General features: G+C 34.4%; 2 protein-coding genes across 2 annotated transcripts; both read right to left on the bottom strand.

Annotated features, from left to right (window-relative positions):
- Positions 1-13,883: 13,883 nt before the first annotated feature.
- On the bottom strand, positions 13,884-14,252 carry LOC137621407 (EF-hand calcium-binding domain-containing protein 5-like). The gene has a single exon (XM_068351705.1). It carries the CDS (start codon positions 14,250-14,252, stop codon positions 13,884-13,886), a length of 369 nt encoding a protein of 122 aa, XP_068207806.1.
- Positions 14,253-14,563: 311 nt separating this feature from the next.
- LOC137621406 (serine-rich adhesin for platelets-like) lies at positions 14,564-15,391 on the bottom strand. The gene has a single exon (XM_068351704.1). It carries the CDS (start codon positions 15,389-15,391, stop codon positions 14,564-14,566), a length of 828 nt encoding a protein of 275 aa, XP_068207805.1.
- Between the last annotated feature and the right edge of the window lie 1,714 nt (positions 15,392-17,105).

The raw sequence follows: 17,105 nt of genomic DNA, 5'->3' as shown, positions 1-17,105 counted from the left end.
GACTCAGCAGATAGACCTATAAGCTCCCCCAAACCCCCCCATCCATAGCTCACAAGGATGGTGAGGTGGCAGCGACCAAACATACTAACGAGTTTGAGTGGGGCTTGAACTCCAGTCTGGCGATCACCAGTCAGTGACGTTACCACTTTTGCCACCACAACCCTAAACGTGGATTAGATATGATCAACTAGATAATAGGGATAGGCCACTGTAATTTTCTTGGTATCCTGTTGATTGACTTGCCAAAACTCCTTTTATAACGCGATTTTTTTTTCTGAAATGTATTCCTTGACCTTTTATTTAATGTCCAGAGAAGAATGATTAAATTATGCTGTTTATTGCCACAATCCTGTATACACAAAACTTATAACTGGAAAAATATAGCAGGACAACATTTGTAAGTACCATCTCCGACCTAATTTGTACACTGCCTCAAATCTTTTAAGGGATTTGTCGGTTGCTAAAATTATAATCAATTCAACATATGATACTGGGAAACCAACATTCATTTGAGGAATAGGAGGGTGATTGACCTCAAAACATCTCTGTTACATCATCCGTGCCACTTTTGTACTTTAAAAGCATTGAAATACTCTTGTTACAGCGAAGCCAATATTCGTTTAAGGAATTGGTGAGTAAGGATGGGGTGTTTTGGGGAGCCTATAGGTCTATCTGCTGAGTCATCGGCAGCCATTGCCTGGCCCTCCATGGTCCTAACTTGGATGGAGAGGGGTCTTGGGTGCTGATCATATGCATACTGTATATATTCAGTCTTTAGGTCATTGTCCTGCTTGATAGGGCAATGTCATGGTCCCTTGCCTCTGGCATTCATGAGCAGGCTTTAAACCTTTAAACTAGCCTGACAGGTGTCAAATTATCTCTATTTTCTACCTTATTCGACGAACATGGGCAGGTTTTGGCACTTTGGGCAGTTTGCACTCATTATCCACCGGAATGAAATTATGTCTGGAGACCATTCTGATTCCAGTGGTTTCGTCCTGGATAGTGAGTCCGCTATCACATTCTGGACTCCCGCTAGGTGAGTTGCTGACAGGAACCAGTTCTTTTCTGTTTAAGATAGTGACCAGGATCTGATTCAGGTTGGGTGACTTGGATCCTCCTCTGTTGATGCAGTGCTTCGATTGTAAGTAAACGAGAAGGAGTTCAGTTTGAAATAGAGTTGTGCTTCATGTTTGATATAGCGACCTTTGCACCAACTTCTAATGCAGTCGCATCGTGATTATAATTTCCAGTCGTCTTCAGCTCGAACGAAATATCTTCTGCAAGAACCAATTTTACAATGCGAATATATTTTTCCCCATTGGCATTTATTTATGTGTATGGTAAACGTATTTTTGTAAATAGACAAATTTCCTATTTTTCATTTCCCGTCTCCATTAGCTTGCAAGTGGCCATTCTTAATCTGATAAGCTTAAAACTAAACTGGAAAATACAAATACTATTTTGTTAAACCTACCTCTATAAAAAGTATAAAATGCTGATTGGAATAAATTCTTTACTCCTTAAAACATGAAACAACATTAATAACCGTTTGTTGCTTCAATTAAGCTCTTTAGCTACAGGAATACTGTTAGCGTCATTCAAATGTGGACCTAACTGTCCAGTACCAAATTGTCCTTGTTCCGAATTTTCCTTGTTCCGAATTTTCCTAGTACCGAAGTGTCCTAAAACCGAATTGCTCTAGTGCCGAATTGTTCTAGCGCCAAAATAAGATATTCAAAATGCACATGTGTTGCATACACGGATTGGACTTTGATCTAACAAAAAAACAATCGAAATTTACAATTAAAGGTATGTTTTGCTTGCAGCGATTGTTGCGATCATTGCTCAGCGATCATCGCTGAGCACTAATTACATTAATTCCTATGTGGCTGTTTTGCAACGAGCGACTATTTGGAGCCAGCGATGATCGCTCGCGACTGTAGCGATAATCGCTCGTTGCAAAACAACCCTATAGGAAAGCGATGATCGCAACAATCGCTGCATGCCAAACGTACCTTAACCTTTTTTTAAGACTAGTCTTGGTTTAATTATACGAGCAAACCATCAGTATTCTTAATAGATATTCTTTATTATTAACTTAGTCAAATGAATTGGACAAAAGTCATACAATGACGTAGATCAGTGTTTCTTAACCTTTTTCAGTGTTCGCACCCTTTTCAAATCAGCTGTCAGTTCTCGCACCCCCTGTGTTCTGAATATATGAAAAAGCTAAAAATACAAATTTGATGTAATAATAAAACTTTTTTTTTATTCTATGTTCATTCGTACAGCTTAAAGTTCTTTCAAGAAAAAAATTATGAGTATGTATCAACAAGAATATTTTTTTTTTATTTGGTTCAAAATTACATTATATTTTGCGTGTACTGCACTGTAAACCTAGTGACTTCGTCTTGTTGCTGTTTTTTCTCCATAATGGCATCAAATCTTGGTGTCCTAGTACTGAGTGCTACTCGCATGACATGTTCAGAGTTCAGCCGATTTTTGCTTTTCGTTTTGATGTGAAGTAGACAAGAAAATCCTTGCTCACACAAGTAAGTAGTTGGAAAAGGTACCAGCACATTGAGTGCTTTCGTTGCTAGTGCAGGGTATGCTTCCAGTTGAGAAGCCCAGAAGTGGTCCAGCTGACTATTGGTGAACTCCATTTGGATTCCACGATTGTGTCTCATGTCGATGAGATCTTCCCTGATGCTGCCATCATCATCAACATCTTCCAAATTCTGCATGAAAGGGTTCAAGATCCAGTTATTACAGGCTTGTAACTCTCCACATGAGAAGTAACCATCAAAGTACACGGCATTTGCATAGGTTCAACAATTTTTGCAACAAAGTTTGGAGGCAGGGTAGAGTTTTCTGTGACTGTGTCTTCCAGGCAGGGGAAATTTACCAAATTCTCCCTCTTCACACGCTTTATCCACAAGACTAGTTTTTCCTTGAATGCAGCCAATTTCTCGCTTGCAGTCACAATGTCAAGTCTCCATCCCTGCAGAGAGAGATTGAGTTCATTGAGTGCTGAAAATACATCAGCCAAGTAGGCAAGCATCTGACCAAAACTAGGGTCAATGAAATGTATGGCCAGTTCTTGTACCCATTCTTAGGTGTGAGACATGAGGAAAACCTCTCTCTCTCTCTCTCTCTCTCTCTCTCTCTCTCTCTCTCTCTCTCTCTCTCTCTCTCTCTCTCTCTCTGTTGCCTACGTGTCCTATACTCGTCCTCTCCTCGTTCATCCAAATCACATACGTGTACCCTGGACTCGAGTTTATTGCAACTTTATCCTTCAAAAAGAAGGCAACCGTGTTACCCCATACGAATGGGAAAAAGGCACGGTAATAGATGATGATGATCCCTTCATTAGGAAAATAGATTTAGGTATATCTCTTCGAACACTGTTTAAGACTAAGCAACAAGTTTTTTTTTCAGGAAAAAATATAAAGCGTTAGTAAAAACATATTTTCTTCAATATTTCACAGGTATCCTCGCACCCCTTAGGAACCAGGTTCGCACCCCCCGGTTAAGAACCCCTGACCTAGATGTATTTGTTAATCGTAATTTGTCATTCTGTTGACCCAAAACCATCTAAAAAAAAAAGCTGTTAAATGTATTTATAGTAAAATTTGGATGAACGGTGTGATGTGGGGAATAGTCTGGCATATTCTTTACATATTCTCCTCTATCCTCATACACCTGACAACACAGATTACCAAACAATTCTTCATCACCCAAGGGGTTACTGCACTGTAATTCTTCAGTGCCACTTTCCTCTTGGTAAGGGTAGAAGAGACTCTTTAGCTATGGTAAGCAGCTCTTCTAGGAGAAGGACACTCCAAAATCAAACCACTGTTCTCTAGTCTTGGGTAGTGCCATAGCCTCTGTACCATGGCCTTTCACTGTCTTGGGTTAGAGTTCTCTTGCTTGAGGGTACACTCGAGCACACTCTCCTATCTTATTTCTCTTCCTCTTGTTTTGTTAAAGTTTTTATAGTTTATATAGGAGATATTTATTGTTGTTACTCTTCTTAGAATATTTTATTTTCCTTTTTTCCTTTCCGCACTGAGCTATTTTCCCTGTTGGAGCCCCTGGGCTTATAGCATACTGCTTTTCCAACTAGGGTTGTAGCTTAGTAAGTAATAATAATAATAATAATAATAATAATAATAATAATAGAAGACTTGATGATGTAATGAAATGGGTCCAGAAACAGATGTAGGATTAAATTTTGAATAAGGCGTCTGAAGAGATCCGGGCATCTCCCATATAATAAATAGCAAGTGTCTGGCTATACATACTTATATATATATATATATATATATATATATATATATATATATATATATATATATATATATATATATATAGAACTCGTTCCTGTTTTCTTTCTTGAATCGTACATAAAGCCTCTTAACTTTTCTATATATATATATATATATATATATATATATATATATATATATGTATATATATATATATTTATGTATGTATATATATATATATATATATATATATATATATATATATACCTCATTCCTATTTTCTTTCTTGCATCGTACATTTAGCCTCTTAATTTTTCTTTCATACTGCATCTGCGGGGTTTAAACCCTCAGTACATGTGGCTAAAATTCATATATTTAATCCATCCCTTAACCAGAAAATACACTACATTTACCCATACGGTGCAAATAAACTTGGATTATTATTATTATTATTATTATTATTATTATTATTATTATTATTATTATTATTATTATTACTTGCCAAGCTACAACCCTAGTTGGAAAAGCAAGATGCTATAAGCCCAAGGGTTTCAACAGGGAAAAAATAGCTCACTAAGGAAAGGAAATGAGGAAATAAACAAACGATGAGAAAAAATTAACAATAAAATATTTCACAAACAGTAACATCAAAAAAGTATTCTGTGCAAAATTCTATTTTCTATGTTAAACAGAAGTGATTTTCATCCAATACAAAATTACGAAAGGTCAAACAATTGCATCGTCAAAGACATTATAACAAGATACTTAAGGGTAAAACATAATATTGCACAAACTTATATAAGAGAAGACGCTGAATTAACCCATGCAATATATTGTCGTCCTCCTTCGCTCGCCTATCTATCAAGTCTATTTATTCCTGCACTAGTTAGTTTCGACCCATTATCCTAATCACGTAAGTTGACTTTCAAGAACACAAGCTCAACTCCCCAAGACGTCAACTTGAAAGAGCAAACGCACACACACACACACACCAACCCCTCATCGAACATTTCCTTACTTAGCGTTGGTGGAGTGGTCGAAGGTGATTTTGGCAATACCTTTTACGGTATATTAATTTCACCGAACGTTTCATACATGCTCATACACTGTAATGCTATTTTTTTCTTATCTAGCTCTCACCCCCACTGATAATAGAAAAAAAACTGCACAACCTCTACAAGGTTTACAACGCTTCTAGAAAGCTAAATTCTTAGGTTACACCACCACTTGTACTTACTGCACAGCCTCTACAACGTTTGGAACGCTTTCAGAATGGAAAAATCATTGCCAGATCATTTCTCAGACAGCGTCTATGATGTTTACAACGCTTCCTTACGGATAAAATCACTGGGTAATCTTGCTATCACATTTTTAATATTGTTCGAATTTCTGTGGCATTGTTTCCCTCAACTGTTTGTATATAAGCTCGTTGTCTGTTGAATAAACCTCACTTTCACTTCGCCACTCTTTTAGTACCTAGCAGCTATGTTGCCACATAATCCCAATGTAATTTCCATCATGTGGGTGTATTTTATAATTGGTACATCTATTGAGTAAACTCAAAGTATAAGGAAGGATTAATATTAAAGTGACCTGATTTCCCGTTTGATTGCCCTGTATCCACGGTCAGATTTATATGTATACTAGTAAAGACGACCCACAAAGAGGACGGCTAAATATTCAGATATATATGCACACACATGTACAGGTACCCCCTTCTCAACAGTGTATGGCTACTCCCTCTCTCCCTTAACTGAGGGATGGCGAGAGATGAGTGTTACTTAAAAGATATATATATATATATATATATATATATATATATATATATATATATATATATATATATATATATATATATATATATCCAGATACTTGCTCTTTATTATATTGGGAAGATTGTAGTGTAGAACCTATCATATATACTGGGTATATATATGTATATATATACTGGGTATATATATGTATATATATATAATATATATATATATATATATATATATATATATATACATATATATATGTATATATATAGTATATAAATATACAGTATATATATGTATATATATATATATATATATATATATATATATATATATATATATATATATATATCACTTGCTCTCTATTATATAAGGGGGGTTGCTGTGTAAGGCCTATCTTACAAAGGAAATTAACCAAGACTAAACAATTTTCACATTCTATTCAGTAAAAGGAATCAATTTTTCAGAGCAATGAAAAATCCCTAAAATAACAAGAACCCACTTAAAAAATTTGGAGACATCGCAATTTCATTTCTGAGATATTCGGTTAGCAGAACAATGTGTGAATATATTATAAATTCCATTTGTCTTTGTTTGGGAAATAAAGGTAGGAAGTAAGAGAATCAAAACAGACGCAGTAAATTAAAGCCTGTTACATCTGCACCGTGTGGTTTTATTTATGCCTTTTCACAAAAATTAATTTCAACTGCAGTTTTTATTATCTTCTCTTTAATTTTTGTCTGGATGTTTTTTTCCTATTTTTCTAACTAAACAGTTGAAGACTATCAGTAGGGGACATTACGTTTGATCTCTGACCATGGTGTTTGCATCGGCAGTCTAAATTGCAGACAATCCCTCATTACTAATTGCTAATCAGTGTCGATTATTACCTCCGCCAACGAAGTTGGAAGGAGGTTATGTTTTCGCGCATGTTTGTTTGTTTGTTTGTGAACAGCTTCCTGGCCACAATTTTAATTGTTGAGTAATGAAACTTGCAGGGATTAACTGTTATGTAAAAAGCTGGAGATAATTCAATTTTGGAAGGTCAAGGTCACGGTCAAGCAAAATGTTCAATTCACGCAATCAGCCATAAGTTTAGACATTGTTGCCACAGAGACTTCGAACTTGGTTCATATTTGAGTATATAAAAATCTACGCCAATTGATATATGTTAAGGTCAAAGGTCAAGGTCAAGTTCGAGTAAAAGGTCGAGAAATAAACTGCCACGGCGAAGGTCTTCGCTCTACCGAGTGTCCCTCTAGTTATTACACTTATAGTATTCAATCAGTCTTTCCTGACTGATAATATCCTATTAGTGACAGCAACAACAAAAAATTGCAGCAGTTTTTAGTCCACTGCAGGACAAATGCCTCAGACGGGATCCGGACAGAATCCCGACAGCCGTAATCCCGACACCCAATATCACGACACCCATAATCCCGACAGACCAAAATCTTGACAAAACCAAAATCCCTACAGCCAAAATCCCGACTAAAAAAATTGTTATATATATATATATATATATATATATATATATATATATATATATTTATATATATATACATATACATATATATATATATATATATATATAAATATATATATATATATATATATAGATATATATATATATATATATATATATATATGTGTGTGTGTGTAATATATATATATATATATGTAATAAATATATATATATATATATATATATATATATATATATATATGTATATATATATGTATGCATATATATATATATATATATATATATATATGTATGCATATATATATATTTATATATATATATGCATACATATATATATATATATATATATATATATATATATATATATATATATATATATATATAAATAAAATTAACAAGGATACTATCCCTCTTTTCTTTTGTTTTCTTCATTCTTGCTATCTACTCTATGACTTAGTGTTCACTTCAAAGCGCTTATATATACAATTTTAAATTATGATAGATTTACGACCTGATGAATACGTAATTATTCGCATGGATGTAGATTTAAAATGTTAAAACTTTATTGAAAGAATAACCTGCTAAAGGACAAATATAAATGCATAATAAGATCCTCCTCTACCGTAGAATCTCTATATAAAAATAAACCATCATTTAACGTACATTTGAGTTCAGGAGTATGTCAATATCCACTAATGACGCAGGTTCAAAAGGACGATCACAGCGCCTGATCCGCTTTATTGTCTTTCTCAGAGCATTTTTTTGAGGCAGACATGACATAATACTTGGATTTGCAGCGGTGGTGCTTGACTGAATAATTTGGATGGGAGTATCTCTTGTGGATTTTGCTTGCATTTTTATTCCATTTTTTATTTTTGCTACACTAACACTACTTGCACAAGGAGCATGATTGTGCTCTCCAAACTTTGTTAGTAAATGTTCTTCGTTCACAAGTTTGGTAACTGCTCTTCCTTTGCAGCCATTAGATTTTCGAAATTCACAGCATCGGTAGTGTGATTCTTTCCGGTTTTTATCTTTATCCATCAGATATCCACGTACGTTAATTTTATCTTTTCCTTTTTGAGAAGGAATCTTTTCGCACTGATATATAGTTCAAATATGAAAGGTTAACAGCCAACCGAAACACTAATTATCAAAGGCTTGTTAGGTGTTTTAACGTTAAGAGCAAACCAAAACACTCACATTTATATTAAAGGCCTTGTTATCACTGGTTTACCGTTTAAATCTCTCTCTCTCTCTCTCTCTCTCTCTCTCTCTCTCTCTCTCTCTCTCTCTCTCTCTCTGTATGCATATATGTACTTCTGTCGGGGTTTTGGCCTGTCGGGGTTTTGGACTAGTCGGGGTTTTGGCAAGTCGGGATTGTGGCTGTCGGGATACTGGGTGTCGGGATTATGGCTGTCGGGAATTTGACCCAGACCCGCCTCAGACATGTCCTTATTCATGTTTGGATTGGGCTATTTTCATCATCACGCTGGCAACAACGGATTGATGATGGTGGGAGACTTTGGTGTGATCACTCACCAAACCAACATACTAACAGTGTGGGTGCGGCGCTGACTAGTGACTGCATTATGAACTAAATACCCTATATAGTTCGTAAAATTTAATCCTTTCCTTTATATTCTTTCGTCTCCCAATCATCATTATTCGATATTTAATATCTTGTAGTTAATTCTAATAGTCAGGTCTTTTCCATCATGGGGCTCAATACTACACAGTATCCTAGAAGTTTTACTCCAGCTGTGACCAAGTTGTGGAATGATCTTCCTAATCGGGTAGTTGAATCGGTAGAACTTCAAAAGTTCAAATATAGCATACAATCTTGGGAATAATGCCTTGGATTTTTATACATATATATAGTATATGTGTATATATACACTGTATATATATATATATATATATATATATATATATATATATGTATATATATATGTATGTGTATATATATATATGTATATATATGTGTATATATAATGTATGTATATATATATATATATATATATATATATATATATATATATATATATATATATATATATATATATAGTAAATGACTATCTAGACAATCTTTTGCTAGAAACGTCTCTAGTTGTCATCGAACTTTAGGAAGGAAATAATGAGGAATTTTAAAAGATTAATTTATTATTCGTAAATTAACACGTTATATACCTTTATAGATTGCATCATACGGCGTTGGGCACATCACGAATAATAAAACCAACTGTAATTCAACCGACATATGTAATTTAAATCTATTTTTCTCTGAACATGAGAAGTTTTACTACACTTTGGTTAATGAAACTGTTATTTCGTGTCTGCGTAGAATTAATTTTTGGTGTCTTTAAATTAGGACAAATGAATTTATTTGTAGAAACATCACTAATAAATTGCAATATATATGTAACTTCACCGGTACTAATATTACTGATACTTCTTTATATATATCGTTTACTATTACTGTCAAACTTTCAACGGGGCTCCACAAGGCATTAGAAGAGTTGGAAGACCCAGGCCTACCAGGTTTACATAGCTGAGAACTATGAAACATGAAGAAGGAAATATTGAATGGAGAAGTATTGATTTAAAAGCTCAAGATAGAGAAGACTGGCGAAATCTAACAAAGGCCCTTTTGCGTCAAGAGGCGTAGGAGATGATGACGATGATGATGATAATGACTATTACTGTGAGTTTTCACATCTTTGTAATTGCTCTTATTTAAATGTAATCGCCATTGTAATTGGTGTAATCAAACAGTCATGGTTGTTCTATTTGATCTTATCTATCTATTTTCATGAAAATAGTTATCTCCTGGCTGATAACACAACTGGAATTCCCCTATCTTCTCAGCTATCAGTAAAATCATTTTTGGAATTGCTGTCTTCGCCCCTGTAATACTGTAATTGCTGTCATTATTACCGTCGTCCCCCTTATCTTACCAGTACGTGCCATCATCTTTGTTTCAATTGTTCTCATTACCTTCGCAAACGAAGTTGGAAGGAGGTTATGTTTTATCCCTGTTTGTGTGTTTGTTTGTGAACTGCTTCCTGACCACAATTTTAATCGTAGAGTAATGAAACTTGCAGGAATTAACTGTTATGTAAAAAGGTGGAAATGAATGAATTTTGGAAGGTCAAGGTCATGGTCAAGTGAAATGTCCAATTCACATAATCAGCCATAAGTTTGGACATCGTTGTCGCAAAGACTACAAACTTTGTTCATATTTGATTGTATGAAAATCCACGCCAATTTATGCATGCTTAGGTCGAAGGTCAATGTCAAGGTCTAGAAAAAGGTCGAGAAATAAGCTGACGTAGCGGATATCTGCGCTCTACTGAGTGCCCCTCCAGTTATCATTGTAACTAGAGGGTTCCAAGTCATCCCTGTCATCATAATTGTAAATGCCGTCATCGTACAGCCTTGTATGAAGCCTTTATTAAAAGGAGGATCTCTAACTTGCACCTTCCCTGTAAATGCGAATGCACCTCTCTCTCTCTCTCTCTCTCTCTCTCTCTCTCTCTCTCTCTCTCTCTCTCTCTCTCTCTCTCTCTCGTGTCTGATGCTATCATCATTTATCTCACTTGAGGCTATAAATCAATCTCTCTCTCTCTCTCTCTCTCTCTCTCTCTCTCTCTCTCTCTCTCTCTCTCTCTCTCTCTCTTCTTCTTCTTCTTCTTCTTCTTCTTCTTCTTCATTTCCTCCTCCTTGTCTAAATCTCATCCTTCTCGCTTACCCCTTTGGTTCTTAATTAATTTCTCCGCTTTCCCTATTTCTTCCATTTCAAACCTCTCTCTCTCTCTCTCTCTCTCTCTCTCTCTCTCTCTCTCTCTCTCTCTCTCTCTCTCTGCGATGATTCCCACGAATACCTTACAGTACGGAAGAGCATTATAAAATCTGGACTGCATTTACCATCTTCTTATTCTTCTTCTTCTTCTTCTTCTAAATGGAGATGCAAAGAGGCAATTTGATAATTATGACTATTAACTCAAGATAATTCTGAATTATGGGGAAATTCTCATGTTAATGAGATGATGAGTTTAATACACATCACAAAGAGATAATGGATATATTCTTCATTACGTCTTTTATTCCATCTTTACTTAAAAGAAAAAAGATATAGTTATATCCTTTCAATAAGTGGATATGCTGTCAAAGTACATTTTTTCTTTGCTTAATTTATATTGAAATATTATAAAACAGGTATTCGAAATAGCTTTACTAATATGCAACGTCATATCGCAATCAGTGTTCTTTTTAACACTTATGGTATTATAATGACTATTTTTATATCTCATTTTGAATATATTTTAGTTTTTTTAATTATATTTTTATTGTTTCCAATAAAAAAATTCTTCTTTGCACAGTTGGGCTGAAAAGGAAAATAGTCTCTTGGATTTTAAACAAAAAAATACATGGTATTTCAACCCTCAAACACTGGAAAATCTTCTTAGATGGTATTTTTAATTTTGACTTTATTTATTTTTTTCTATTTTCAATATATTCTAATTATTTAATTATATTTTCATTGATCCCAATAAAAAAATAATCTTTGCACCGTAGTGCTGAAAAGGAAACTAGTTTTTTTGGATTTTAGAAAAAAACAAACTTTGTATTTCACCTTTCAAACACTGGAAAATCCTCTTAGACGGGATTTTCCATTTTGACTCTTTATTCCCATATTGAGTATTATTCTCCTGTCTGGTGTTCAGCTGCTGATTCTCATCTTAATTTGTTGGAAAAAAACTTTCGGTCTATTAAATTTTTTATTCCTGATCTAGACATTAATCTTTGGCACCGTCGTTCAATTAGTTCATTATGCATGTTGCATAAGATTTTTCATAACTCTGACCATCCTTTACATTCAGATCTCCCTGGACAATTATATCCTGTTAGTATTACTAGGCAGGCAGTTAATTCTAATAGCCAGTCCTTCTCCATCATGAGGCTCAATACTACACAGTATTCTAGAAGTTTTATTCCAGCTGTTACTAAGTTGTGGAATGATCTTCCTAATCGGGTAGTTGAATCAGTAGAACTTCAAAAGTTCAAAGTTGGAGCAAATGTTTTTATGTTGACCAGGCTGACATGAGTCTTTTTATGGTTTATATATGACATATCTGTTTTTGACGTTGTTAATAGTTTATATAGGACATATCTGTTTGGACGCTGTTACTGTTTTTAGAATGATACATTGTTAATTTATTCTCATCATTTATTTATTTCCTCATTTTCTTTCCTCACTGGGCTATTTTTCCCTATTGGAGCCCTTGGGCTTATAGTATCTTGCTTTTCCAGCTATGGTTGTAGCTTGGATAATAATAATAATAATAATAATAATAATAATAATAATAATAATAATGAGATGTTCTTGTAAAAATGACAAATATTAGAAATATCTTTATAAGTTTTTTATCTATGCTCATTATAAATTACTGACCAGAAAATGGAGAAAATGTCACAAAATTGAAATAATCAATATTTATATTCACCATCATCATCATCATCATTCACTAGTGTCTTAGGGATGTGTTGGCCTATTAGAAACGCCCCTTAAACTCGATAGTTTCTTGTAGTGTCTGCAACCTCACCATCCTTGTGAGGTAAGAATTGGGGCTTTTGGGGATCCTATAGGTCTACCTGCTGAGTCATCAGCAACCATAACCTATCCCTCCGTAGTCCTAGCTTGGATGGAGAAGGGGTTTGGTCGTTGATCATATCTATATATGGTCCTTCTGGGGCATTGTCTTGATAAATAAGGAATTGTCATTGTCCCTGGCTTCTGCCATTCATGAGTTACCTTTAAATCTGTAAGTAGTTCTCCTTACTAGTGCTTTAAATACTGAGTAGTCGACGAATCCATGGAGAAAAATCTTCGTTGATATTATCCGATTCATACATCTACACAGAGGGTGCATCAGCAGTACGTCAAACTCCATAACAAACTTATCCATTCATCTCTATCTTGTAGTCTTCTTTAATTCCTGGATGTATAATAATTTCCTTTGTACTTCCTGAATGTTCAATAATTTCCTTTGTGCTTCCTGAATGCGCAATCATTTCCTTTGTACTTCCTGAATGTTCAATCATTTCCTTTGTACTTCCTGAATGTTCAATCATTTCCTTTGTACTTTCTGAGTGTTCAATAATTTCCTTTGTACTTCCTGAATGTTCAATCATTTCCTTTGTACTTCCTGAATGTTCAATCCTTTCCTTTGTAATTCCAGAATGTTCAATCATTTCCTTTGTACTTCCTGAATGTTCAATCATTTCCTTTGTACTTCCTTAATGTTCAATCGTTTCCGTTGTGCTTCTTGGATGTTCAATCATTTCCTTTGTACTTCCTGAATGTTAAATCATTTCCTTTGTACTTCCTGGATGTTCAGTAATTTCCTTTATACTTCCCCGATGTTCAATCATTTCCTTTGTACTTCCTGAATGTGCAATCATTTCCTTTGTACTTCCTGAATGTGCAATCCTTTCCTTTGTACTTCCTGAATGTCCAATCATTTCCTTTGTACTTCCAGGATGTTCAATCATTTCCTTTGTACTTCCTGAATGTTCAATCATTTCCTTTGTACTTCCTGAATGTTCAATCATTTCCTTTGTACTTCCTGAATGTTCAATCATTTCCTTTGTACTTCTTGGATGTTCAATCATTTCCTTTCTACTTCCTGTATGTTCAATCATTTCCTTTGTACTTCCAGAATGTTCAATCATTTCCTTTTACTTCCAGAATGTTCAATCATTTCCTGTGTACTGCCTGAATGTTCAATCATTTCCTTTGTACTTCCTGAATTTTGAATCATTGCCTTTGTACTTCCAGAATGTTCAATCATTTCCTTTGTACTTCCAGAATGTTCAATCATTTCCTTTGTACTTCCAGAATGTTCAATCATTTCCTTTGTACTTCCTGAATGTTCAATCATTTCCTTTGTACTTTCTGAATGTGCAATCATTTCCTTTGTACTTCCTGAATGTTCAATCATTTCCTTTGTACTTCATGAATGTTCGATCATTTCCTTTGTACTTCATAAATGTTCAATCATTTCCTTTGTACTTTCTGAATGTTCAATCATTTCCTTTGTGCTTCCTGAATGCGCAATCATTTCCTTTGTACTTCCTGAATGTTCAATCATTTCCTTTGTACTTCCTGAATGCTCAATCATTTCCTTTGTGCTTCCTGAATGTTCAATCATTTCCTTTGTGCTTCCTGAATGTTCAATCATTTCCTTTGTGCTTCCTGAATGCTCAATCATTTCCTTTGTACTTCCTGAATGTTCAATCATTTCCTTTGTGCTTCCTGAATGTTCAATCATTTCCTTTGTGCTTCCTGAATGCTCAATCATTTCCTTTGTACTTCCTGAATGCGCAATCATTTCCTTTGTACTTCCTGGATGTTCAATCATTTCCTTTGTACTTCCTGAATGTTCAATCATTTCCTTTGTACTTCCTGGATGTTCAATCATTTCCTTTGTTCTTCCTGAATGTTCAATCATTTCCTTTGTACTTCCTGAATGTTCAATCATTTCCTTTGTACTTCCTGGATGTTCAATCATTTCCTTTGTTCTTCCTGAATGTTCAATCATTTCCTTTGTACTTCCTGAATGTTCAATCATTTCCTTTGTACTTCCTGAATGTGCAATCATTTCCTTCGTACTGCCTGAATGTTCAATCATTTCCTTTGTACTTCCTGAATGTTCAATCATTTCCTTTGTTCTTCCTGAATGTGCAATCATTTCCTTTGTACTGCCTGAATGTTCAATCATTTCCTTTGTACTTCCCGAATGTTCAATCATTTCCTTTGTACTGCCTGAATGTTCAATCATTTCCTTTGTACTTTCTGAATGTTCAATCATTTCCTTTGTACTTCATGAATGTTCAATCATTTCCATTGTACTTCCTGAATGTTCAATCATTTCCTTTGTACTTCCTGGATGTTCTGTCATTTCCTTTCTAGTGCCTTTTGCACAAATCTCTCCAGCACATTCATATCTTTCATCACCACATCTATCCTGAAAACCTGAATTATTCGCTCTTTTGCCCAACTTATTATTTTCCATTCTTTCCACATTATTTATTATTTTTTTCATCCTTTACATTTTATATATATTTTATTTTATTCATTTATTTAACGTTAATATAAATAACAGGTTTTCTTTCCGATGTTAATCGGGCATTCTCTGTAAGGGTCGAGTTTGTCTCATAGGGCTGGTTAATCTCCTTTTAATAATAATAATAATAATAATAATAATAATAATAATAATAATAATAATAATAATAATAATAATCCATATTATCACCCTGTTCTTAAGCACTCCGATCCATCCGTTCACCTACGCTATCGTAATTTTCCCTTTTTACTTGTTCTCATTTCTCGCCCTATTACTTCTCACTCTTTATTTGTTATTTAGACAAGTCATCTCACTAGTTACAGCTTCTTTTTCTTTTATTTCAGTTCGGCATGTACACCTCACTTCCTTAAAGTAGTCAACTCAGCAATTCCTTCATATATTCCAGCATTGGTTTCCATAGACAATCCAGGTTTTTTTTTTCCAATTCTTCAGCACACACGCTGCTTCCTTCCTTGGTTTGCCTATTTTGGGACTTGCCTCTTCTCTTATCCTATTTTCATCCTTCTTTATTCTATCTTATTTCTCTTCCTCTTGTTCTTTAAGTGTTTATAATTTATATGACAGATTTTTTTTTTTAAGTTGTTGCTCTTCTTGAAATATTTCATTTTATTGTTATTTACTTCTCTTGTAGTATCCTTATTTCCTTTCCTCACTGGGCTATTTTCTCTGTTGGAGCCTTTGGGCCTATAGCATCCTGCTTTTCTAACTAGATTTATAGCTTGGCAATTAATAATAATAATAATAATAATAACTCCCAAATCCTTCTATAAATCAACTGTTTCAATTATTCCCCTATTCCATATTCATTTCTTAATCCTTGTGTTTTCATGTACCCTTTATTCCAACTCTTGCTAACATTGAGCTTTCATTTTGTTGCAATTGCAATAATTATTCATTCTTCAGTTACTGCAGCTTCTATTCACTATACCCGATCGGATGCTATATCATTTGCGAACGTCAGCTATCCCAAACTCTATTCTCAAACCATTTTCTTATCTCACAACTTTATTCATATATCTGACATCCTTTCTTGATTTTTATATCAATCCATCTTACTTCCCTTATACAATAACATGTATTGACACATCAAATTTTCTCCTTTAGCTTTACGTTGTATCTTGAATAGCCGCATATATTTTATTCACTATATCCGTGTATAACAAGTACAGTTGGACGCCGAAATTCATGGTAAACCTCACTCTGAGGAAAGGCACCCTCTCACACCTTTTCTGTATGGCGAGCTAATTTGTTTAGCCCCGCCCACCACCTCTGCCATCTCTTCATACTTTATCTGCTTCGTTACTCACTGCTCAGTTAGGTTGTGTCAGGGAGCATTTCCTCAAAGCGAGGTGTGTCAGGAATTCCTGTGTCCTACTGTACATCTTTCCGTATTGCGTTCAAACCTCTCTACATAACTTTCATAAAAAAAAAAAAAAAC

The sequence above is a fragment of the Palaemon carinicauda genome, chromosome 28, assembly GCF_036898095.1.
Source record: "Palaemon carinicauda isolate YSFRI2023 chromosome 28, ASM3689809v2, whole genome shotgun sequence".
Lineage (NCBI taxonomy): Eukaryota > Metazoa > Arthropoda > Malacostraca > Decapoda > Palaemonidae > Palaemon > Palaemon carinicauda.
This window is presented reverse-complemented; position numbering and strand designations above follow the sequence as displayed.

Coding starts and splice junctions, on each gene's coding strand:
- LOC137621407 (XM_068351705.1), bottom strand. CDS start 14,252: ATGATTGAACATTCTGGAAGTACAAAGGAAATGATTGAACATACAGGA.
- LOC137621406 (XM_068351704.1), bottom strand. CDS start 15,391: ATGATTGAACATTCAGAAAGTACAAAGGAAATGATTGAACATTCAGGC.